Source organism: Oncorhynchus mykiss, chromosome 1 (assembly GCF_013265735.2).
Source record: "Oncorhynchus mykiss isolate Arlee chromosome 1, USDA_OmykA_1.1, whole genome shotgun sequence".
Taxonomy (NCBI): domain Eukaryota; kingdom Metazoa; phylum Chordata; class Actinopteri; order Salmoniformes; family Salmonidae; genus Oncorhynchus; species Oncorhynchus mykiss.
This window is the reverse complement of record NC_048565.1, coordinates 28,093,328-28,117,286: the sequence shown is the minus strand read 5'-3', so window position 1 is coordinate 28,117,286 and position 23,959 is coordinate 28,093,328. Positions and strand designations below refer to the sequence as shown.

General features: G+C 45.0%; 2 protein-coding genes across 9 annotated transcripts in view; both read left to right on the top strand.

Annotated features, from left to right (window-relative positions):
- Positions 1 to 10,901, top strand: part of ripor1 (RHO family interacting cell polarization regulator 1) — a 114,444-nt gene extending 103,543 nt beyond the window's left edge. For 3 of the 4 annotated variants that reach the window (XM_021597646.2, XM_021597638.2, XM_021597630.2), the window contains exons 13-23: positions 173 to 331; positions 974 to 1,933; positions 2,561 to 2,700; positions 3,071 to 3,239; positions 3,514 to 3,649; positions 3,831 to 3,992; positions 4,309 to 4,467; positions 4,778 to 4,974; positions 5,124 to 5,207; positions 5,331 to 5,421; positions 9,429 to 10,901. In XM_021597646.2, the coding sequence (XP_021453321.2) occupies positions 173 to 331; positions 974 to 1,933; positions 2,561 to 2,700; positions 3,071 to 3,239; positions 3,514 to 3,649; positions 3,831 to 3,992; positions 4,309 to 4,467; positions 4,778 to 4,974; positions 5,124 to 5,207; positions 5,331 to 5,421; positions 9,429 to 9,529 (2,358 nt within the window). In that variant the 3' untranslated portion in view covers positions 9,530 to 10,901. The remainder of the gene's footprint in view (positions 1 to 172; positions 332 to 973; positions 1,934 to 2,560; positions 2,701 to 3,070; positions 3,240 to 3,513; positions 3,650 to 3,830; positions 3,993 to 4,308; positions 4,468 to 4,777; positions 4,975 to 5,123; positions 5,208 to 5,330; positions 5,422 to 9,428) is intronic. The other variant, XM_021597656.2, reaches the window with a different exon arrangement.
- Positions 10,902 to 11,269: 368 nt separating this feature from the next.
- ctcf (CCCTC-binding factor (zinc finger protein)) lies at positions 11,270 to 18,411 on the top strand. Of its 5 annotated transcripts, XM_021597685.2 has the most exons (12): positions 11,499 to 11,880; positions 12,792 to 12,882; positions 13,099 to 13,602; positions 13,752 to 14,112; positions 14,228 to 14,398; positions 14,486 to 14,740; positions 14,838 to 14,987; positions 15,149 to 15,309; positions 15,575 to 15,757; positions 15,866 to 16,001; positions 16,147 to 16,389; positions 16,486 to 18,411. In XM_021597685.2, the coding sequence occupies exons 2-12, from the start codon at positions 12,859 to 12,861 to the stop codon at positions 16,701 to 16,703; spliced, it is 2,406 nt and encodes an 801-aa protein (XP_021453360.2). In that variant the 5' UTR covers positions 11,499 to 11,880; positions 12,792 to 12,858; the 3' UTR covers positions 16,704 to 18,411. The 5 variants fall into 5 exon arrangements, with proteins under 5 accessions (XP_036830918.1, XP_021453377.2, XP_021453369.2 ...); XM_036975023.1 differs by lacking the exons at positions 11,499 to 11,880; positions 12,792 to 12,882 and adding an exon at positions 11,270 to 11,471; XM_021597702.2 differs by lacking the exons at positions 11,499 to 11,880; positions 12,792 to 12,882 and adding an exon at positions 11,273 to 11,466.
- The last annotated feature ends 5,548 nt before the right edge of the window (positions 18,412 to 23,959 follow it).

Below are 23,959 nucleotides of genomic sequence, written 5' to 3'. Positions count from 1 at the left end.
GTTTTGTCAATGGGCCAGCTAAATACTCCAGCACCTATTTGTCTTAATTCAATAACTTGATTGAGTTAGGGTGACGAGAACGACTGTGTAGTCTAGCTGTGATGTGTAGTTGCATTGGTCCACTAGTGGACCTTTCTCACGGCCCTCTCCTGCTTTACCTGGTGGTGTAAAGACGGCTCCGAGGAGTCTGTCGAGGAGCATGATGTCCCCCAAACACCGCTGGTCCCTGCTGGATGTGTTCCGTGACACTCTGGCTGAGAGACTGTCTCAGAGCTGCTCCTGCAGTGATGTCTCCTCAGTCCATCTGGGCTCTGCTAACATGCAGACTGACGTAAGTGCTGCTGGCCACTACAGACATCCCACTAAATCCCTCAGTAGTTACTAGTTAAAGGTGTGGTATTTGTGGGAGAGCATGGTAATAGAACCTCCGTAGAGGAACTCACAGTAGGTCTTTGTAGATTGTGTTGTGTTGTGCTGTCAATTGTTTAGAACCTCTGTAGGGTTGGCCACAAAGAATCTCTGTGTTTATGTTTAGATGTTATGTTCCTTGTTGGGTTTTAAAATAGTCTTTAGTAGTATTCTCAATGACCGAGAGCGCTGGGAAACAGACGCAGCCTCCAGCTCTCAATATGAAGCGTGTATTTGTTCTTATTGTTCCATTGAGGTGTTGCCTGGATGCCCAGCGAAAGCAGAGGCCTGATAAATGAGATGTTAATTAAAGGGAGCAGGGAGTTTGTTTGCTTTCTGGGCCAGAGGCCAGGCAGCTATGCTCTGGTTTATAATGTTTGGCATGGGTTTACAGGGGCCCTCAGCCCTTTGTCTATCTGACTTTCAGTTATACTGAATGTCTGCTGGACTAGTCCCATCTTCAAAACTTGATGGTAGTGTCTCCATTTGACTTTGTCACCCTTGTGCTCTTCCTCCCTCCCTCTGTCTCGCTTTCTCTCTATTTTTTCTCTCCCTCTCACTGTAGAACATGCTGAGGAGGCAGGAGGAGATGGAGAATGGCACAGCCTGGTCTAACTCCTCGGAGTCGTCAGATGACTCGTCCAGCCCCCAGCTGTCCCTGGGGCTGCGTCATGCCAACAAGAATCTGGTCCAGCTAGAGGTTCAGGCCGCCGCGCCCTCCATTGAGATCTCCTTTGCTCCCAGAGACTCTGCCACCTCCACCCCTACCCGCTTAGCCAAACCGGAGGATGTGCAGAAGGAGGAGCCAGACACTGGAGCAGCAGGGAAAGTGGAAGATTCTGGGAAACAGGCTGTGCCTAACGGCCAAACACGTTATTCACGCTCCCTCAGCCATATCAGTGAGAACAGTGCCGATGGCGTACTGATGGACAGGTCAACTTGCGAATCAGTGGAGCCCTCTGAGGCCACCTCCCTGCAGTCTGGGATCTCTATAAACGATATTGAGATGGAGATGCCTGCCAGGGCGGAGTCAGCCCCTGTCCCAGCTGAGACTGTGGTGGTCGGGGAACCATCTGAGCCACTCGCCCCAGCTACTGTCACTGTGGAGGAGAGCAGGCCAGAGAGCAGGTATTCTGCAGGGTCTATAGAGTCAGACATGGGGTTAGAGGTTGTTTCAGGGGCTGTTTCAGAGGTAAAGCCAGAACTCCAGAGCTCTGCCCCCGCTAGGACTGATGCTGTGTCTCAGCAAGGTACCTCGCTGGATCTCAGGGCAGACTCACAAGCACAGACCCAGAGCACAGAGGAAATATCATATACTGCCCACAGGGCAGTGGTGGAGGAGGCCGAGAAGCCTGGGCCTGTAGTAGTGGCCAACCCCACAGAGGGTGAGAAGCAGCAGGCTGTGGACAGTGAAGTTGAGGAAGCCCTGAGTGCAGTCATCGCCTCTCTGGATGACTACAGAGGACAGTTTCCTGAGTTACAGGTCCTGGAGCAGGAGCTCAGACTACTGGAGGAGACATTAACGGTAAGTTATAGCTGTGTGTGTGAAGTGTGTCTGTGTAGTGTGTACATATATGGCTCTGTCTCTTGTGTTTTATGTTGTACCTGACAATGGAAATGACCACTTCATAAGAGTGAGGGGGACGTTGGTGGGGGTTGAGTAGATTTCAGAGTTCCATAATCCCACAGTCCCCTGTGGGATTGAGATCAGGGTGCGGAACTTCCTGCCCTTCAGCTCAGTCTAAATGTTTCCATCTCACAATGCTGCAGCGGGAGATGTGTGTGTACTGTCGCTGGGCGGTCGTCAGCCTCTTACACGTACACACACCCACCTTCTTCCCAACTGAGACACAGATAAGCATCAGAGCTCACTGAGCCAAACCCTCTGACAAGGCGATAGGAAACACAGATGCATTTGAGTTTCTCTATTATTCTTCATTTCATCACGGCATAATTTTAGAACACACTGTTTTGTTCCCAGATACTTTCCTCAGATGATCCTTTTCCAAATTACAATCAGGACTTTTGGCAGTGATATGGTTTGCTGAAAAATGTATGCTTTTGTTACTGTATGTGTGCTGTATGTTTGAGTACGTGTGTGCATGTCTGTCTGTCTGTCTCTCTATAACATGTGTACGTGTGTGTTCTGAAGGGCCATACATGCAGTTGTTCGTCCAGTGTCCAGAGTCTGGCGGTGGAGACGGCTCTCGGCAGCTTTGACTTCCTCAATACCTCAGACCTGGAGGATGAAGAGGCGGAGGAGGATGGGGAGAAAAAGAGTGTGACAGACGGGTCAGGGTCCATAAAATGGCCTCCCTCTCTATGTTCCTTCACAGTCAGTTTTAAAGATGAGAAGTTTTGCTGGTGGAGGAGCTAGTTGGATTTCTGTGTGGTTACTTACTACCATCTAGTGGCGCAACACACATTTAAATATGCTGGATGTTAGTAAGGATAAGAAAAGTTCATTGGTATTCTGAATGATAATGCCCTCATCTGGTCTAAAGGTGGCATGATATGTAGAGCCATGGCTCTACGGGGTACCACTCTAGGGTAACAACTTGCACTGACTTGCCTAGTTAAATAACGTTTTTTTTTTGTTAAGTACAAATAAACAACACTCCTGATGTGCTAATACCTGGGCTCCTGTGTGATTGTGGTTTAGTGAGCACCACAGCGCCCCCGGCAGGCCACCAGAGGAGAGTGCAGGGGAGGATGAGTGCTGTGAGGAGAGATGCTGGGAGTCCCACTCCTCTGGACCTGTGAGCACAGGCTGCCAGGCTCTAGACCATACACTACTGGTCCATCTGAAAAACTGCAGTGCACAACTTCTGGTGAGGAACATGACATACTCATATGAGTAACAAATCACCCCATGGTCCCCTTATGTATGAGACTAAACCAAATGAGTTTAAGAATTCAAATCTCAAACATAAGTTCTACTTGGATCTTGCGTTTGTGTTGCGCTGTCAACATGATCGATAAGCAGAGCAACAGCTCCCAGTTGTAATGTAATAAAACAATTTCAAATTGACATATGTGGTCTTACCAAATGTCCTGATTTTGGCTATGTGGTACCTATGACTCCTAATGGCTGATGCTGTGCAGAGGCTGGGGACCTTTGGGCCTCTGCGCTGTGGGGAGATGTATGCGCTGGACCGCCTGCTCAGGGAGGCCCGCGTCCTCGAGCTCATCAGACGTGTTGCCAAGGAGACCCCTGGAGGAGCCACTCAGCCAGATGAGGGTGAGTTCATTATTGCTGTAAGGAGGACAATAAAACAGCATATTAGCTTAGTCACTGACAGAGCTAAGGCAATAATGACAAAGGTTAACTACTGTAATTGTAAATGATTCAATTACTACCATCTCTAACTTGTTTTCTTTTCCGTCTGCCTGCCTTCTACTGCCTCTCTGTCCTGGAGTAGTGGTTCCCCAGTTAGAACAGTGCCAAGGGGCAACATTGCTATGGCAGCAGTGTACGGATGATGGCAGTGTGTACAGCACCTCCACAGACGCTTTCCTCACAACTCTGGCCGCTGCTTACACCAACAGACTGCCCGAGAGAGGAGTTAGCCTGGCAGACACAGGTGTGATACGGTTGTTGTGTCTCTGTGTGTGTCTATCATGCATTATATGATTTATAATATGTTCCTTTGTAGCTCAGTTGGTAGAGCATGGCGCTTGTAACGTTCGATTCCCGGGCCCACCATACATAAAATGTATGTAAGTCACTTTGAATAAAAGTGTCTGCTAAATGGCATATATAATATTTAAACATAGTGATACATGGTCTAAAACACTCTCCCTAAGGAGTTTGGATCAGCAATGCTCCTGGCTTTGGTTCCAGTGGCCTGTGATGTGCCATCTTGTCACGTCTAACCCATCTCTCTGTGCTGTATCTAGTGTTCTTGCGTCTGGTGGAGAGAATTCTGGAGAGGAGGCTGCCCAAGCGTGGGGGTGTGGTGGCCAGAGACATGCTGACCCTCTTCCAGTTCTGGAGCTACCTAGAAGCCGAGGGAGTGAGCGATTTGGACACACACATCATTGAACTAGCGGAGGAGGGTTAGTGTCTGGGAGATTGACAATTGCGTGGAGTTAGTTTGAATTAATAAGTTAATGTGTACTAGGTTACAGACAGCCACTTGGCTCTATGGTCAGTCATGGTGCATTTAAAAGGCTGATTGCTCTCGTTGTTGTTTCACCAAACCCATTATAACATACTCACCTCCTTCTATTCTCTTCTTTCTATCGCCATTCCATCCTTCCTCATTCACTCTCTTTTTTACTACCTTCTTCCTTCCACAACACACTGTCTACCCTGTTTCTTTTTCTTCTTCCCTGTCCTCCACCTCCACCCATTTCCCCCCCTCAGTGTGGCTGGTTCAGAGCCTGCAGTCAGGGGACCAGGAGGTACTGGTGAAGGCCCTGAAGAGGCCTCCAGAGAGCAGCCTGAAGAGGGACGGCCTGCATGCTGTCAGCCTGCTGCTCAGGGACCCACGGGGGAAGGTGTCTGCCTCTGCCAGCTCACTGCTCCGGAGCCTCGCCGACCAGCCACGCCATCGAGAGAGGGTGAGACCGAGATGCATTAATTCAGGCCCTATTCACTGTAGCACTTTTAAAATGCACTTCTTAAAAAGTGTTATCTTGTTGCTAGGATCACCAGTGTGGATTTATGTTTGTTTGGGTAAGTTATAGTGTATTTTGGCAATTTACCCCAGGCCCTAGTAAGCTGTCTGGAGCTTCTGGAGAATGAGAGTGTGGAGACGCGAGTGTGTGGCTGTAAAGCACTTGCATGTCTGAAGGTCAGTCTCACCACTTATTAGTCACATCTCTTCAACAATCTCTATGCTCTCTGTTTTTTACCTCTACCTACCCTAGTGTCTGGATTCAGACTGTTGAGTCCACTCTGTTTTTATGTTCTGCAGGCCAAAGAGAGCATCGACCAGCTGGTCTATCTCTGTCGATCAGACAAGGAGGATGTGAGGGATGCTGCCAAACAAGCGCTGCTGGTGCTTGGTGAGTAGAAAGATAAAAAATACATGTTTGATAAGGGAGATCTTCCAGTTGAAGTCAGAAGTTTACATACATTTAGGTTGGAGTCATTAAAACTCGTTTTTCAACCACTGCACAAATTTCTTGCTAACGAACTATAGTTTTGGCTAGTCGGTTAGGACATCTAACTTGTGCATGACACAAGTAATTTTTCCAACAATTGTTTACAGACAGATAATTTCACTTATAATTCACTGTATCACAATACCAGTGAGTCAGAAGTTTACATACACTAAGTTGACTGTGCCTTTGAACAGCTTGGAAAATTCCCCCAAATTATGTCATGTCTTTAGAAGCTTCTGATAGGCTAATTGACATTTCTTGAGTCAATTGGAGGTGTATCTGTGGATGTACTTCAAGGCCTACATTCAAACTCAGTGCCTCTTTGCTTGATATCATGAGAAAATCAAAAGAAATCAACCAAGACCTCAGGAAAAAAAATGTAGACCTCCACAAGTCTGGTTCATCCTTGGGAGCAATTTCCAAACGCCTGATGGTACCACGTTCATCTGTACAAACAATAGTACGCAAGTATAAACACCATGGGACCACGCAACCGTCATACCACTCAGGAAGGAGATGCGTTTACAGCCTTGGGCCTTCTTGGGTATGACGCTACATGCTTTGCACGCCTATATTTGGGTAATTTCTCATATTCTCTTCTGAAGATCCTTTCAAGCGCTCAGGTTGGATGGGGAGTGTTGCTGCACAGCTATTTTCAGGTCTCTCCAGAGATGTTCGATCGGGTTCAAGTCCGGGCTCTGGCTGGGCCACTGAAGGACATTGAGACTTGTCCCAAAGCCACTCTTGCGTTGTCTTGGCTGTGTGCTTAAGGCCGTTGTTCTGTTGGAAAGTGAACCTTTGCTCCAGTCTGAGGTCCTGAGCTCTCTGGAGCAGGTTTTTATCATATCTTTCCCTCGATCCTGACTAGTCTCCCAATCCCTGCCACTGAAAAACATCCCCACAGCATGATGCTGCCACCGTCATGCCTCACCGTAGGGATGGTGCCAGGTTTCCTCCAGACGTGACACTTGGCATTCAGGCTAAAGAGTTCAATCTTGGTTTCATCAGACCAGAGTCACCCTTTAGTCCTTTAGGTGCGTTTTGGCAAACTCCAAGCGGGCTGTTGTGTGCCTTTTTACTGAGGAGTGACTTCTGTCTGGCCACTCTATCATAAAGGCTTGATTGGTGGAGTGCTGCAGAAATGATTGTCCTTCTGGAAGGTTCTCCCATCTCTACACAGGAACTCTGGAGCTCTGTCAGAGTGACCATTGGGTTCTTTGTCACCTCCCTGACCAAGGCCCTAATCCCCCGATTGCTCAGTTTGGCCGTGCGGCCAGCTCTAGGATGAGTCTTGGTGGTTCTAAAGTTCTTCAATTTAAGAATGATGGAGGCCACTGTGTTTTTGGGGACCTTCAATGCTGCAGACATTTTTTGGTTCCCTTCACCAGATCTGTGCCTCGACACAATCCAGTTTCGGAGCTCCACGGACAATTCCATCAACCTCATGGCTTGGTTTTTGCTCTGACATGCACTGTTAACAGGTGTGTGCCTTTCCAAATCATGTCCAATCAATTGAATTGACCACAGGTGAACTCCAAGTTGTAGAAACATCTCAAGGATGATCAATGGAAACAGGACGTACCTGAGCTCAATTTCGAGTCTCATAGCAAAGGGTCTGAATACTTATGTAAAATAAGGTATTTCTGTTTTTTATTTGTAGTAAATTTGCAAAAATGTCTAAACCTGTTATTGCTTTGTCATTATGCGGTATTGTGTTTAGATTGATGAATAAGGTTGTAACGTAACAAAATGTGGTAAAAGTCGAGGTGTCTGAATGCTTTCCGAATGCACTGTATGTATGTATGTATGTATGTATGTATGTATGTACACTATATATACAAAAGTATTTTGTTTTTACCTTTATTTAACTAGGCAAGTCAGTTAAGAACAAATTCTTATTTTCAATGACGGCCTAGGAACAGTGGGTTTAACTGCCTGTTCAGGGGCAGAACGACAGATTTGCTGACAGGTATATAAAATCGATCACACGGCCTTGCAATCTTCATAGACAAATATTGGCAGTGGAATGGCCTCACTGAAGAGCTCAGTGACTTTCAACGTGGCACTGTCAAAGGATGCCACCTTCCCAAGTCATTTTGTCAAATTTCTACCCAGCTAAAGCTGCTCCGGTCAATTGTTAGTGCTGTTATTGTGAAGTGGAAATGTTTAGGAGCAACAACGGCTCAGCTGCGAAGTGGTAGGACACACAAGCTCACAGAATGGGATTGCTGAGTGCTGAAGTGCATAGCTCATACAAATCGTCTTTCCTCGGTTGCAATACTCACTACAGAGTTCTAAACTGTCTCTAGAGCAATGTCAGCCCAAGAACTGTTCGTCGGGAGCTTTATGATATGGGTTTCCATGGACTAGCAGCCGCACGCAAGCCTAAAATCACCATGTGCAATGCCAAGCATCTGCTGGGGTGGTGTAAAGCTCGCCGCCATTGGACTCTGGAGCAGTGGAAACGCATTCCAGAGTGTTGTCACGCTTTACCATCTGGCAGTCCGACGAACAAATCTGGGTTTGGCAGATGCCAGGAGAACACTTCCTGCCCTAATGCCAACTGTAAAGTTTGATGGAGGAGGAATAATGGTCTGGGGGTGTTTTTATGGTTCGGGCTAGGCCCCTTAGTTCCAGTGAAGGAAAATCTTACCGCTACAGCATACAATGACTTTCAAGATGATTCTGTGCTTCCAACTTTGTAGCAACAGTTTAGGGAAGGACCTTTCCTATTTCAGCATGACAATGCTCCTGTACACAAAGTGAACTTGACTGGCCTGCACAGAGCCCTGATCTCAACCCCATTTAACACCTTTGGGATGAATTGGAACGCAGACTGCGAGCCAGGCCTAATCTCCCAACATCATTGCCCTACCTCACTCATGTGTTGTGGCTTGAATGGAAGCACGTTCCCGCAGCAATGTTCCAACATCTAGTTGAAAGCCTTCCCAGAACTGTGGAGCCTGTTATAGCAACAAAGGGGGGACCAACTCCATATTAATGCCCATGATTTTGGAATGAGATGTTCGACGAGCAGGTGTCCACGTGTGTGTGTGTGTGTGTGTGTGTGTTTATTTATTTCATTGATTTATTATTTTTTACCCCTTTTTCTCCCCCATTTCATGGTATCCAATTGGTAGTTAGTCTTGTCTCATCGCTGCAACTCCCGTACAGACTCGGGATCGGCAAAGGATGAGAGCCGTGCGTCCTCCGAAACTCTACCCAACCAAGCCGCACTGCTCCTTGCCAAAATGCCCACTTAACCTAGAAGCCAGCCGCACCAATGTGTCAGAGGAAACACCATACACCTGGCGACCGTGTCAGCGTGCACTGCGCCCGGCCCGCCACAGGAGTCCCTAGAGCGCAATGGGACAAGGACATCCCTGCCGGCCTAACCCGGACGATGCTGGGGCAATCGTGCGCCGCTCCATGGTTCTCTCGGTCGCTGCTGGCTGCGACAGCACCTGGTCTCGAACCCAGAATCTCTAGTGGCACAGCTATTATATATTTATACACACACACACACACACACACACACACACACACACACACACACACACACACACACACACACACACACACACACACACACACACAGTATATTCCGGTCTCTGACATTACTCATACTTTCCGGATTATGTATATATTGTTTTAAAATGTTTTATTGCTTGGTATTGCTGCACTGTTGGAGCGAGAAACACCAGCACCTGCAAATCTGTGTATGCAACCAATAAACTTTGATTTGATCAAGGGGTACAAGGGCACAGAGGGTGGGTTTTCTGTGGGAGGGATCTAGTGAATGAGGGAATAATGGGATAAGATGTTTGCGGGGAAAGAGAGGTGTGTGTGTGTGTGTGTGTGTGTGTGTGTGTGTGTGAGAGATTGACTTTCTCTGTGTTCCCGTCCAGGTGAGGAGGGGAAGTTGGCCCACAGACACATTGAGATATCACTGCAGGAGGGAGTGCCACGCCTCTTCTCCCCTGGCAGCATGGCCAGCACCGCCTTCTAATGCCACTAGAACGGAATACTGATACTGTCATGCCCATGTCAACACACTGTTACAGCCATTATGCCATACACACATTAAAATATACACTGTCAAACAGGGTGCAATATACCCAGATGCAAAGAGGATGCTGACTTTTGCACATGCACTCACTAACACTGGGATGACATCTACAGCTTGACGCAAAGTCAGTGAACTAAACTCGCATATTACCAACCTGTGTGTAAATAAGTGATAACTACTCATGAAAACGGTGGAATTGTAGAAGTGATGAAGAGTGGTAGAAGTATTTTACTGCCTTACAGTATGTTTTGGTCTGGTGGTGTTGCCTTCTGAGTCATGTAATTATAGCTGGGATGATGAATGGATGGAAGGACACTGCAATCATTGTGTCAGATCAAGACATGGATAGAACAAAGTAGAAAAGTGACATGATTACTTTTCTGGGGAAATGCACTTATTTGCTTAATTTGTGAGGAAGCAGGTTGGCGTTGGTCTGTGTGGAGAATGACTTTGAGTGTTTGGTAGGAGTACTGAAGTAAGTCATGGGGATGGAAGGGATTGGGTTGTTCCTCAGGAAATAATGGTGGTGAAACAGTTCCAAATTCTAGGACCACAGTCTTATGAGGAGCTTGTTGCCATGCCAGTCGGGAAAGGATGCTTGAAGAAAGTTATTACAGTGCCATCATTCCATACTATCATTATATGCTTTGTGGAAATATATATTCCCACTGGAAGTGTATATGTTATATAATTGTAGTGTAATTTGGTTGGCATTGTTGAGACAATTGGAGTAAATTCATATTTGGTTTGAGTGCTGATGCCTCAAGTCACCATGCACTTCCTGAGACTCACGCCACTGGCGATATAACTGAAGATTATTTCTGCTGTATTGGTGGTGGAGTTCTTTTGTATTTTTTATTATTGAAAACTTAAAACTGTGCTGGACTGGACTTTGCCTTTTTGGAGCAGACAACTTCTCACTTAAACAGACAACCACACTGCTAGGACTGGCCACCTGCTGGCCATTATAGTGTGGAATCAGGGTGTGATGAGAACCTGCATTCACTGTATATTATTTACTTAGCAGATTCATCAGTTTTTTTTTATATAGGACTTCAAAATAACAATATACACTGAAGGAGCTTTTTAAGTTGTCTAAGTGCCTCAAGTTAGTGGTGAGATGAGACTACGAATGAAGAGATCCAGTGCTAATAAACACTGCAGCAAAGTATATTTTCCATATGACTCAAATTGTGCAGCATTAAAATAAATGATTTTCTTTAGATTTTCTTTCTATAAAAGTATAGTCTGACATATCTTGCCTGGCAATAAATGTACATGAATTATTAATAAAAATGTGTTTGAGAATGTATAATTTCCCTATGTTAATTACGTTTGGCCATTGTAAAATAAACAGACCCATAGCTAATGATACTGTAGCCATGGCCTTTGGCACAGCAATGAGGGGCAGACACAAATTGTTCAAACTGATTACAGGTTTTCATTTTGGTACAAATACACTAGAGGCAGACACATTCAGATTGGGTTTATTATAGGCCTGTTAAATAAATATAGAGTACAACAGATTTTAACTTGACATTCATATGAAATACGATTAGATTTATGATAAATAACCTAAAATGATCTATTCATGACGGTGTACAGTATTTCAAAAGTAGCGCCCCACATGGCCAATCCCCATAATTCAATGTCTACACTGGTTTACACCCACCCTTTCGCCACCGCCCCCCTTCACTCTGCACAGGCGCACAAACTTCACAAGGCCGCCATTTTGTGCGGAGCCTTTTCTGAAAAAGCGGGAGAGGATTAAAACCCCCGGAGTAGAAGTGCGTAATTCTCAGCCATCTCGGTCAGATTGAAGAACATACTCTGGGCTTTCTGTCAAATTCAGCGAGGAAATAAAAGACGAAGAGCAGGTAAAGTAAGAGTACTTTCCAGAAAAGGGGGGAGCTTTGCAGGAGCTTTAATCGGCCTCTAGGTGTCACGATGGGGCTCCCGGTCCAGGCGGCAGACGGGGGGTGTTTGTCTCCCTCTATCGTTATTGAAAATTTAGCAAAAAACATTTATAACCCAGAAGTTCAACAATTTTGCAATAACGACTGTTTTTGGAGCTATATTAGTTTGCATTTCGGCAAGGATCGATCATTAAAGACTTCAACGTGTTGGTTTAGTTTTAAGGCCAGGCGTCCATTTTCTTTTTCTTCGTCTTTGTTTCCTGCCTTTTTACAGAGTCGAGATGGAAACTCGCGGCTGTGTATCAACTCAGCACGCGCCAGATTGCAGCACAGAACAACGAATTTTCTAAATCGCACATGCATAATCTTGCTACAGTAACTATCATAGCTAGCTACATACAGTTAGCTAACTAGCCATTCAACGTATAACTGGTTAGCTAGACCGCTAAGTTAGCTATGTAATGTCACTTTCCACGCCATTAACTAGTATTGTTAACGAACTATTAAAGCTATAAATTATCGAAACAATAGTAACAAAACTAAGTGTTTTCGCCCACAATGGCCTTCGCAAAAGCTAACGTTAGCAAACCCCTACCATTGGCCTAGCTAACTTGGATAATTAGCTAACCGTTAGTTTGATCTGTTACGTTATAGTTTAGCTAACTAATTATCATATATTAAAAGCTGGCAATTAAAACAAGGTCTAAGTCACGATGCAAAGACGATAACAAATTTTAGCAGGCGCCAGCATCTTACTAGCTAACGTTAGGTTACGTTACAGTAGCTAGCTAGCAACATAAACGTTAGGTTGACAAATTGGCTTCTAGCGCATGCCGAATTCAAACAATTAAGATGCATAACCAGCAAATGACCACGATAGCCATTTTCACTAGCGTTTCCAGTAAAACGACGTCCCCCTTCGCCCTACATTTAATGAGCACGTAGTCTAGATTTTTGTTTAACGAAATGTCTTCTCCAAGCTTACTGCAGTTCATTTTCCACCCAGTGTCCGTTGTCTGTTTCAAAGCCTACCTTGAGCTACAACGACACTAGCTAGATAGAATTTATCAAAACAGGGTAGAGCTCCCTCTACAACCCAGCTGGTAGCGGTACATAAACATGACTAGCTGACGTTAGCTAGCTATATGACTTCATGTACGCTATCAAAATTGCGGCCCGCAATTGCACCCTTCGTAGAATGGCCCAACTAGCTACGAATGTGTCTGTGCTTTCAATTCATGCAGTAGGTTTATGTAGAAATGTCAACTTGTTTGTCTTCCCCACAGGTTCAGTGTCAGGTAACAGTCAGGGGAGTTGAGTCAGAAATTGAGGAAGCCAAGCAGGTCTAGAAAGATGAAGTATTCCTTTCTGGTGCAGGTAACAATTTAGGATGCTGAGGAAGTTGCATCAACTTTGTCTGAGATCTTGAGTGAGCTGAACAGTATGCCATTTTCTGTCTGATAAGCCTAGCTAAGTTGATCATATGTCCAGGTACTGAAAAGGGATTTAAATTCACAACAAATTGAAAAAACAGTTTCAACATTTATGAGTTCACATTACATTGCTAGATTGGTTTTGGGTTGGCTCTCTTAGGTATTACCGATGGACGGCGGACCAACCGATGTTGTGGTTGAGGCCAAGGACAGCATCACCTATGAGGGGGAGGAGGTGGTGGCAGACCTGCTCCAGCAAGCAGCAGAGGGGGTAATGGACCAGCAGCCTGTGGGAGAGGGGGGCCTGGATCCCCAGGAGCTGGTGGATGGAGTCAATGTGGAGATGATGGTAATGGATTCCCTGGACCCTGCCCTGCTGCAGATGAAGACTGAGGTGATGGACGCCCCTGTGATCACAGCCCACGAGGCCACGGTCACCACAGTGGATGAGACCCAGATCATCACTCTGCAGGTTGTCAATTTGGAGGAGCAGCAGCTTGGAGGCCTTGGGGAGCTACAGCTGGTCCAGGTGCCTGTCTCTGCTGTGCCTGTAACGCAGGCCACTGTAGAGGAGCTACAGGGCACCTTCGTGGACGCCACGGCCATGCCCAAAGATGGAAACCCTATGATCTGCCACACCCTGCCCCTGCCAGAGGGCTTCCAGGTAAGAACTGCACTTCAAGACTAGATATTACATCATTCAGAGCTAATGGAAGCATCTTTTCCCAGGGGTTTATATCAGTGGTTTGTGCTACTGGTACATATCTAGATGTACTACTTCTAAAGAAACTTAAAACACTACTCCTTCTTCAGGTGGTGAAGGTGGGTGCGAATGGTGAGGTGGAGACGGTGGAGCAGGATGAGCTCCAGCACCAGGAGGAGCAGCAGGTCCAGCCTGAGGAGGAGGAGGAGGAGGAGGAGCTGCACTGCGAGACCCAGCCTGACGACCCACAGTGGACCACAGACCCAGACTACCAACCCCCGGCCAAGAAGACTGCCAAGAAAGCAAAGAAGAGCAAGCTGCGCTACAACACTGAGGGGGACAAAGACAACATGGACGTGTCTGTCTATGACTTTGAGGAGGAGCAGCAGGAGGGGATGCTCTCTGAGGTCAATGCAGAGAAGGTGGTGGGCAACATGAAGCCCCCCAAACCCACCAAGATCAAGAAGAAGGGTGAGATTACTAGCACCACTGTTGCTGTGTCCTTTGTTTATAGTGAATGTTGTAACTCAAGTTGTGGTGCTGTTTGCCTCTGCAAGTGCTGACTTTAGGCATTTGTATGCTCCAGGTGTGAAGAAAACATTCCAGTGTGAGCTGTGTAGCTACACCTGTCCCCGCCGCTCCAACCTGGACCGACACATGAAGAGCCACACGGACGAGAGGCCACACAAGTGCCATCTGTGTGGAAGGGCCTTCAGGACTGTTACCCTGCTGAGGAACCACCTCAACACACACACAGGTATGGTGTCATCAGTCACATTAAAGGACAGTCCTATATTGTTAGTCCTGTCCATGTTGGATACCATTTATCGGTCTCTGTCTACAGGTACCAGACCACACAAGTGTCAAGATTGTGACATGGCCTTCGTGACCAGTGGAGAGCTGGTCCGACATCGTCGCTACAAACACACTCATGAGAAACCCTTCAAGTGCTCCATGTGTGACTATGCCAGTGTAGAGGTGAGCAAGCTAAAGCGGCACATCCGTTCCCACACTGGGGAGCGTCCGTTCCAGTGCAGTCTGTGCAGCTATGCCAGCAGAGACACCTACAAGCTGAAGAGACACATGAGGACACACTCAGGTGAGGCACAGCCACAAGGATACTGTGTAAACACAATTAGTGATTGACCTGATTGTTGTGAACTTGCTCACTCGTGTTTTCCTTTTTTGTTTTCCAGGAGAGAAGCCGTATGAATGCTACATCTGCCACGCCCGTTTCACCCAGAGTGGAACCATGAAGATGCACATCCTGCAGAAGCACACAGAGAACGTGGCCAAGTTCCACTGCCCCCACTGTGACACAGTCATCGCCCGCAAGAGTGACCTGGGTTAGATACCTAGACGTTGACTTGGCCTGATCATCCCAATATGATGACAGCATGATTTGGACATCTCCACTGTAAACTTCATCGTGCTTGAACTTGCCTAATGTGTATACAGATGACATGTCTCTCAATAAGCTGGTTTTAACACCCCCTCTCTCCTCCAGGCGTCCATCTGCGTAAGCAGCACTCGTTCATTGAGCAGGGACGGAAATGCCGTTACTGTGATGCTGTGTTCCACGAGCGCTATGCTCTCATCCAGCACCAGAAGTCCCACAAGAATGAGAAACGCTTCAAGTGTGACCAGTGTGACTACTGCTGCAGACAAGTAAGAGGGCCTGCTGTCTGTAACCTGTTGTCTCTAACCTTGGATGATTGATGGATCTAGATGGGAGTAAATGCATAGTGTGTGATGCTATGGTGATGGAGTTAGCTCCTTTTGTCAGTAAATATCCTATCCAAGGCCAATGGCAGGAAGGCAAGAGTTTATGGAAACTGGTTCAATGCTGATTGTTTTGAGATGGAGCTGGTACAATTTCCAGCAGTTTCTCTGTCCTTATGTGTGTGTTTCTTGCTGTCTTAACATTGACTAGGAGCGTCACATGCTGATGCACAGGCGCACGCACACAGGAGAGAAGCCGTACGCCTGTAGCCAGTGTGAGAAGACCTTCCGTCAGAAGCAGCTCCTGGACATGCACTTCCGGCGCTACCATGACCCCAACTTTGTGCCTACTGCCTTTGTGTGCACCAAGTGTGGCAAGACCTTCACCCGCAGGGTATGGACACTTACTCAAACACAAATCAACTGAGTGGAAGAATACGGCCATGTTTTGGACATAGCCCTTCATTTAATTTGTTTAAATATTTTGTGTTCCTCTCCTTAGAACACCATGGCCAGACATGCAGAGAACTGTAATGGGGATCCTACTGAAGGAGAGAACGGAACCCCACCCAAGAGAGGACGGGGTGGGAGGAAGAGGAAGATGCGCTCAAGGAAGGACGATGATGACGACGATAGTGGTGAGGCCTGTTTTACAGAAACGTATCTATTTGTAGTGTCATATTGACTTTGCTATAATAAGCTCTTTCAGTCCAAACCTCTACTTGCTATTTCTCGTTGAATGTAATGAGATCAGTGTTACTCTTTAACTGTTCCCTTCTCCAGAGGACAATGCTGATCCTGAGCTGGATGACATTGATGAAGAGGATGAGGATGCCGAAGAGGCACTGCTGGAGGAAGAGGAGGAGGAGGAGATGGAGTTGGAGCAGGCTCCACCCACCAAGCCTATCCCCGCCCCTGTGGAGCCGCCCGTCAAGAGGAAACGGGGTAGACCCCCCAAGAATGCGCCCAAACCTGCCTCACCTGCCAAAGCTAGCAAGGCTGCCCCTAAGGGCAAGGCTGCTGCAGGTGAGTTACACCTCACTGGTCCTATGTCATGGAATGTCTAAATAAATGCCATGTAATGCTGCGTTATAATGCCTGGTGTTACCTCTGTCTCCTCAGCAGCAGCCATCATCCAGGTGGAGGATGAGAATACAGGTGTCATAGAGAACATCATAGTGAAGAATGAGCCAGAGGCTGAGCAGGCTGCCATAGAGGTGGTGGTGGAGCAGTCGGAGGAGGCAGAGGCAGGGGTGGAGACAGTGGAGCTGCCTGTAGCAGAGGCTGCCCCCAATGGAGATCTCACCCCTGAGATGATCCTCAGCATGATGGACCGGTGATCTAGCCCAGACAGCTCGAAGACGTCCCCTTGTCCACCCTCTTCATACAATCTGCCATATTACAAACCACTCCGCTTACACTTTATTTTTATCATTTGTTTTTAACATCTGTTTCTTTTCACTCAAACCCACATCCTTCCATGCATTCACTGTAACAGTTAAAGTTGCTTTGGTCTGTAGAAATGTAGATTTGGTGAAATAATGGCTCCATTCTCTACTGTAATCTATTGGTGCATGGAGGGGGGTGGTAGCTGAGGTTTGACACATGGTGGACATTGGGACTTAATGCAGTGGTCAGTTGCACACCCCCCCCCCCCCCCCCCCCAATCTAACAACTATTTTCGTAACCTGTTTGTGACCTTGACATGGCAACAGTGAGTGCCAAGTGAGCCTTGTAATCTAGAACCTTATATCTGCTGTAGACTAAAATTAACTTTAGCTCGGCATGTTGATAGGAATGGCTTTCTTTTAAAAAACGTTTTATTTACTGCATATTCCATATGACTTATTATTATACTTGTCACAGATTCTGAAGTTTGTAGAGGCTTCGATCAACATCAGGCCAGGGACAATGAGATCGTCCATCCAAAGTTTAAGACTGCGGTTGATATGTTTGTACAAAAGGTAGTCTGGGCTCGTTTTGCTTGTAAATACTTTTTATTTTAGTTTTATTACCAGCATTTGAATCTTTTTCTAGTGATTTAAAGCCCTTTAATGCTGGAGGAAAGGAAGTCAACCGTAGCTGTTTTGAACACAGGCTGTAAATGGCTTTCTTATCTCTAATGTGGGAGGCTTTGCCTACTTTAAGAATCATGTTGGCTATATGACCTTCCATGTTTTGAGCTTTTTAGCCTGAGTATTTGTAGCGCATTTATGGGAGGTACATTACTCACTCTTATCCCACTGTTCATCCCAAACCACAGTCCACTAATGCTCTAGTTTTTGAAAGATGACCTTGTTTTGCATTTCAAGATGAGGTAAAGGCATTCATATTCTTAAAAGCTTTAGTAAAGATCTGTGAAATTGTTGAGCAGGGGTATTCAATTCTTCCACTATGAGGTCCGGAGCCTGCTGGTTTTCTGTTGTACCTGATAATGAATTGCACCCACCTGGTGTCCCAGGTCTAAATCAGTCTCTGATTTGGAGTGGAACAACAAATCAGTGATACTGGCTCCGGGGTTCAGAGTTGAATTTGACGGCTGTAGAAGGTGTCCAATTGGACTAGCTTCAGGTCTTAGCTGTAAATTAAATATGATTATTGAGGCTTTGGTAATCTTGTGAAGCAAAATTTCTCCCAGTTCACTGTTAATTTCTCAGACCATTTTGTCATAACTGCATAGTTTTATTGTGGGATGTGTACAGGAGAGAGCCTTGAGAAATTCTGATAATGACGTTCAAAAAGGGGAGGAGAGAACTGAGGGAAGGATATTTTGTATAAAGTTTGTTACTTGTTTAAGATGACTATTTACTTTCTTTCACAGAACATTTTTAATGCTGATACAACCTGACTTTTCCTCCTATATGTAATTGCGTTTAAATTGCTTTTTGTCAAGCGCTTAAATTCTGGGTTGATCATTTTTGTACCTGGCTGTACTGTGTGAATTTAGCAACGATCTGAAAACCAACATAAATACATGTATTATGGCTGGGTTGGGCTGAGAGGGCATGTATGAGGAATGTACAGCTAATAAAAAGATATTGGCCTACAGTGTTTTTGTTCAAATGTTTATCTTGACATTACTATATCTTGTCTCTGGGCTTGAAGCTTGCTGCTGGTTCACTCGTGTGACTGACAGGTTTGCAAACCCTGCTACATGGCATTGGCTGGGGCTTGTTTATCTTTGCATTTGTTTGTTGTTGACCGCAGAGGCTACTATATGAGCTGTGTGTTAGTGTGCAGAAGAGCAGCAGCTGGTTATCTGGAACCTGGTGTGTCAGCCTATTTTATGGCTGGAACAAAGTGCTTCAGAAGGGTCTTCAGACAGGGTTGTTCACCTGTATTTAAGCAGGTTACTGTTTTCTGTCATAAATCTTGTTCTGGGGCCCCTTGGGTGCGTGCTTACTCCCCCTCGTACTCCCTGTTCAAACACGACTCCCAACACCATTACGTTTTCTGATGACAGCGGTGTTAGGCCCGATCACCGACGATGATGAGACGGCAGCCTATAGGGAGACCTGTCAGTGTGGTACCATGACAACAACCTCTCAATGTGAGCAGGACAGGAGCTGATCGTGGACTACAGGAAAAGGTGGGCCGAACAGGCCCCCATTAACATTGACGGGCCTGTAGTAGAGCAGGTCGAGGGTTTCCAGTTCCTTGGTGTCCACATCACCAACAAACTATCATGGTCCAAACACACCAAGACAGTCTTGAAGAGGGCACGACAACGCCTTTCCCCCTCAGGTGACAAAATATTTGGTACATTTCTCCAGATCCTCAAAGTTCCACAACTGCACCATCGAGAGCATCCTGACAGGTTGCATCACCTCCTGGTATGGCAACTGCTCGGCATTTGACCGTAGGCACTGCAGAGGGTAGTACGTACGGCCCAGTACATCACTGGGGCCGAGCTTCCTACCATCCAGGACCTCTATACTAGGTGGTCAGAGGAAGGTCCAAAGAATTATAAAAGACTCCAGTCAACCAAGTCAGACTGTTCTCTCGGCTACCGCAGGACAAGTGGTACCGGAGCGCCAAGTCTAGGACCAAAATGCTCCTTAACAGTGTCTACCCCGAAGCTTTAAGACTGCTGAACAATGAATCAAGTGGCCACCCAGAATATTTACATTGCCACCCCCCCCCCCCCCCCCCCCCCTTTGTTTTTACACTGCTGCTACTCGCTGTTTATCTATGCATAGTCACTTTACCCCTACCTACATGTACAAAATAACTTAACTAACCTATACTCATATAGCCTCGTTATTGTTTATTTTGTGTTACTTTTTAGTTGACTATTTTTACTCAAGTAAATGTTTTCTTAACTCTTTCTTGAACTGCATTGTTGGTTAAGAGCTTCTATGTAAGCATTTCACGGTAAGACACCTGTTGTATACAGAGCATCAAATTTGTTTTGATTTTCAGAGTGGTCACTAGCTGGCACAGCCAAAAAGTCATACAATCTGATTTTAAACCTAACCATAACCACACTCTTAACTTTAAATTAAGACCAAAAAGCAACAACAAACTCCATTAATTTGTACATTATGTTTTGTGTGGACCCCAGGAAGAGTAGCTGCTGCTTTCGCAACAGCTAATGGTGAAAGGTGAATTTGTCTCCCAGTGTCTGTTGGAAAGCAGACTGGACCAAGTTTTCCTCTAGGATTTTGCCTGTGCTTAGCTCTATTCCGTTTATTTGTATCCTAAAAAACTCCCTAGTCTTTGCCGCTGGCAAGTATACCCATAACATGATGCAGCCACCACCATGCTTGAAAATTTGAAGAGTGGTACTCAGTGATGTGTTGTGTTGGATTTGCCCCAAACACTTTGTATTCGGGACAAAATGTACATTTCTTTGCCACATTTTTTTGTAGTATTACTGAAGTGCCTTGTTGCAAACAGGATTTAATACATTTTAAATTCAGGCTGTAACAAGACAAAACATGTAAAAAGTTAAGGGGTGTGATATCTGTTTGCAATGTGGCTTAAGTTACCAGGTTCCACCTGCAAGTGGAGCTCTTGAGCTGATTCTAGCTCAAATTGACAGCTGGCAGTCTGAGCTGCTCTCTCTCTCTCTTTCTCTCTGTCTCAATTCAATTGCAATTGAAGGGGCTTTATTGGCATGGGAAACATGTTTAAACAATACAAAATTAACAGTAAATATTACACTCATAAAAGTTCCAAAATAATTAAGACATTTCAACTGTCATAATATGTCCATAAACAGTGTTGTAATGATGTGCAAGTAGTTAAAGTACAAAAGGGTAAGATAAATAAACATAAATATAGGTTGTATTCACAATGGTGTTTGTTCTTCACTGGTTGCCCCTTTCTTGTGGTGACAGGTCACATATCTTGCTGCTGTGATGGCCCACTGTGGTATTTCACCCAATAGATATGGGAGTTTATCAAAATGTGATTTATTTTTCGCATGATTTGTGAGCCTGTGTAATCTCATGGAAATATGTGTCTCTAATATGGTCATACATTTGGGAGGAGGTTAGGAAGTGCAGCGCAGTTTCCACCTCATTTTGTGAGAAGTGTGCACATAGCCTGTCTTCTCTTGAGAGCCAGATCTGCCTTCGGCGGCCTTTCTCAATAGCAAGGCTATGCTCACCGAGTCTGCACATAGTCAAAGATTTCCTTAATTTTGGGTTAGTTACCGTGCTCCGGTGTTCTGCCACGGTGGACTCTCAGTTTCGGGCCAAATATAATTCTAGTTTGCTCTGTTTTTTTGTAAATTCTTTCCAATGTGTCAAGTAATTCTCTTTTTGTTTTCTCATGATTTGGTTGGGTCTAATTGTGTTGCTGTCCTGTGGCTCTGTGGGTTGTGTTTGTGAACAGAGCCCCAGGAGCTGCAGGCTTAGGGGACTCTTCTCTAGGTTTATTTCTCTGTAGTTGATGGCTTTGTTATGGAAGGTTTGGGAATCGCTTCCTTTTAGGTTGTTGTAGAATTTAACGGCTCTTTTCTGGATTTTGACAAATAGCGGATATCGGCCTAACTATGCTCTGCATGCAATATTGTTTTACGTTGTACACAGAGGATATTTTTGCAGAATTCTGCATGCGGATTTTCAATTTGGTGTTTGTCCCATTTTGTGGATTCTTGGTTGGTGAGCGGACCCCAGACCTCACAACCATAAAGGGCAATGGGTTCTTTTACTGATTCAAGTATATCTAGCCAGATCCTAATTGGTATGTCAAATTTTATATTCCTTTTGATAGCAGAGAATGCCCTTCTTGCCTTGTCTCTCAGATCGTTCACAGCTTTGTTGAAGTTAGCTGTGGCGCTGATGTTTTGGCCGAGGTATGTATAGTTTTTTTGTGTGCTCTAGGGCAAAGGTATCTAGATGGAATTTGTATTTGTGGTCCTGGCAACTGCATTTTTTGGAACGTCATTATCTTTGTCTTACTGAGATTTACTGTCAGGGCCCAGGTCTGACAGAATCTGTGCAGAAGATCTAGGTGCTGCTGTAGGCCCTCCTTGGTTGGGGACAGAAGCACCAGGTCATCAGCAAAGAGTAGACATTTGATATCGGATTCTAGTAGGATCTAGAATAAATATATATATGTTGAAGAGGGTGGGTCTCTCTTTCTCTCTCACACACACACACAGTGGTGGAAAAAGTATCCAATTGTCATACTTGTGTAAAAGTAAAGATACCTTAATAGAAAATGACTCAAGTAGAAAGGAATGCCAGTAAAGGACTACTTAAGTAAAAGTCTAAAAGTATGTGGCTTTAAATATACTTAAGTATCAAAAGTAAGTGTAATTGCTAAAATATGTATAAGTATCAAAGGCTCCCGAGTGGCGCAGCGGTCTAAGGCACTGCATCTCAGTGCATGAGGTGTCACTACAGTCCCTGGTTTGAATCCAGGCTGCTTCACATCCAGGCGTGACTGGGAATCTCATAGGGCAGCGCACAATCGGCCCAGCATCATCCGGGTTTGGCCGGGGGAGGCCATCATTGTAAATAAGAATTTGTTCTTAACTGACTTGCCTAGCTAAATAAAGGTTAAAGTAAAACTATAAATCATTTAAAATTCCTTATATTAAGCAAAGCAGTTTTTTTTTGTTTTGCAAATAGCCAGGGGCTCAGACATAATATACAAACAAAGCATGTGTTTAGTGTGTCCACCAGATCAGAGGCAGTAGGGATGATATGTGTGTGAATTAAACTATTTTCCTGTCCTGCTAAGCATTCAAAATGTAACGAGTACTTTCGGGTACCAGGGAAAATGGATGGAATAAAAAGTACATACTTTTCTTTAGGACTGTAGTGAAGTAAAAGTAAATGTTTTCAAAAATATAAATGGTAAAGTACAGATACCCCCAAAAACTACTTAATTAGTACTTTCAGGTATTTTTACTTAAGTACTTCACATGACTGCACACACACAGGTTTGTTTTCATTTACATTTTCCACCAGGTGATGACTCTATGGAGAGCTTATGTTGTCCACTGCAAGCAATCTGTCAGGGTAAGTCACATATCCCCAATATTTTGTTAGTGCTTGTGTGTTTACTCATGTCTTAAATATTGTTTCTCTAAGTTTATCTGTAAACCAACTACTGTATATGCATACAGCCTTACTTGAGCCTGGTTATGATCAGTCAGGACTAACTTCAGTAGGGCCTACACCACTAGCCTGATAGCTTGCAGAAGAATGAGGAAATTATTTAAACAGAGACTTTTGGTACACTGCAGGTATCTATCTACCTCTAGAATAAATACCCAGCCAGTGCAAACAGAGTCCTAGCACACACAGCAAACACATGGAAACCTCAGGCTCGTGCCAAGTGTTAACTTACAGAGCAGAGGAAGGAAGCATAGCACGCTAGACAGAGAGGGTGGGTGGGAGATGGAGGAAACCAGGGAGAGAAAAATGGAGAGGATGGTACCTATATTAGTACATTTTAATCATTGTTTTTCTAAGTGTAGTAACACGAGTTATGCTGGCCTCAGTTTGTGTTGTTTGTACACTCACAAAGCAGAAATGTCTCACCAGACAAAAGGGAAGTAACACACCTGTGTGTTGGCAGATAGAATGTCATCTAATGTGACTGACAGTGGGCATGACCTCACGCTTACATCAGCTGTGTACCTAATTATAAACACAGTGGACATGGTTGGGGGGGTCTACTAAGATATATGGAATTGTTTTAAGAAGGTCATACCAAGGATAATTTAGCTATTTGATTTTGAATTGTAAGAACCCTTGAAGTATCAAAAAAGTATACAATAATTATTTGATGAAAACATATTTTTGGCCTTACTGCTAGCCCATACAAAGGCGTTGAATAACAGATTCACTACATGGACCCACTGAAGATGTCATTTGTGTTATCAGACATTAGTCATGGTCTGCAGATATGACAGTAAGGAATTTCAGTTATGCCATAAATATATATCTTTGAACGTTACCTACAGGTAGCCATGTATGGAACGTAAAGTTTTTCGTAAATGTAAATGCTAGCTAACCTTAGCTACCTTAACTTATTTGAAATAATAAAAAAATAATAATAATTGAAATATCAAGTTGTGGAGGTTCTAGTAGTTATGGAATTCCAGCGCTTCTGATGTTAAATTGCTAGAAAA

What these genes read in the sequence shown, in the direction of transcription:
- ctcf (XM_021597685.2), top strand. Translation starts at nt 12,859, where the DNA reads ATGAAGTATTCCTTTCTGGTGCAG. An exon ending in ACACATGAGGACACACTCAG is followed by an intron (nt 14,741 to 14,837) that starts GTGAGGCACAGC and finishes TTTGTTTTCCAG; the next exon opens with GAGAGAAGCCGTATGAATGC. An exon ending in CGATGATGACGACGATAGTG is followed by an intron (nt 16,002 to 16,146) that starts GTGAGGCCTGTT and finishes TCCCTTCTCCAG; the next exon opens with AGGACAATGCTGATCCTGAG.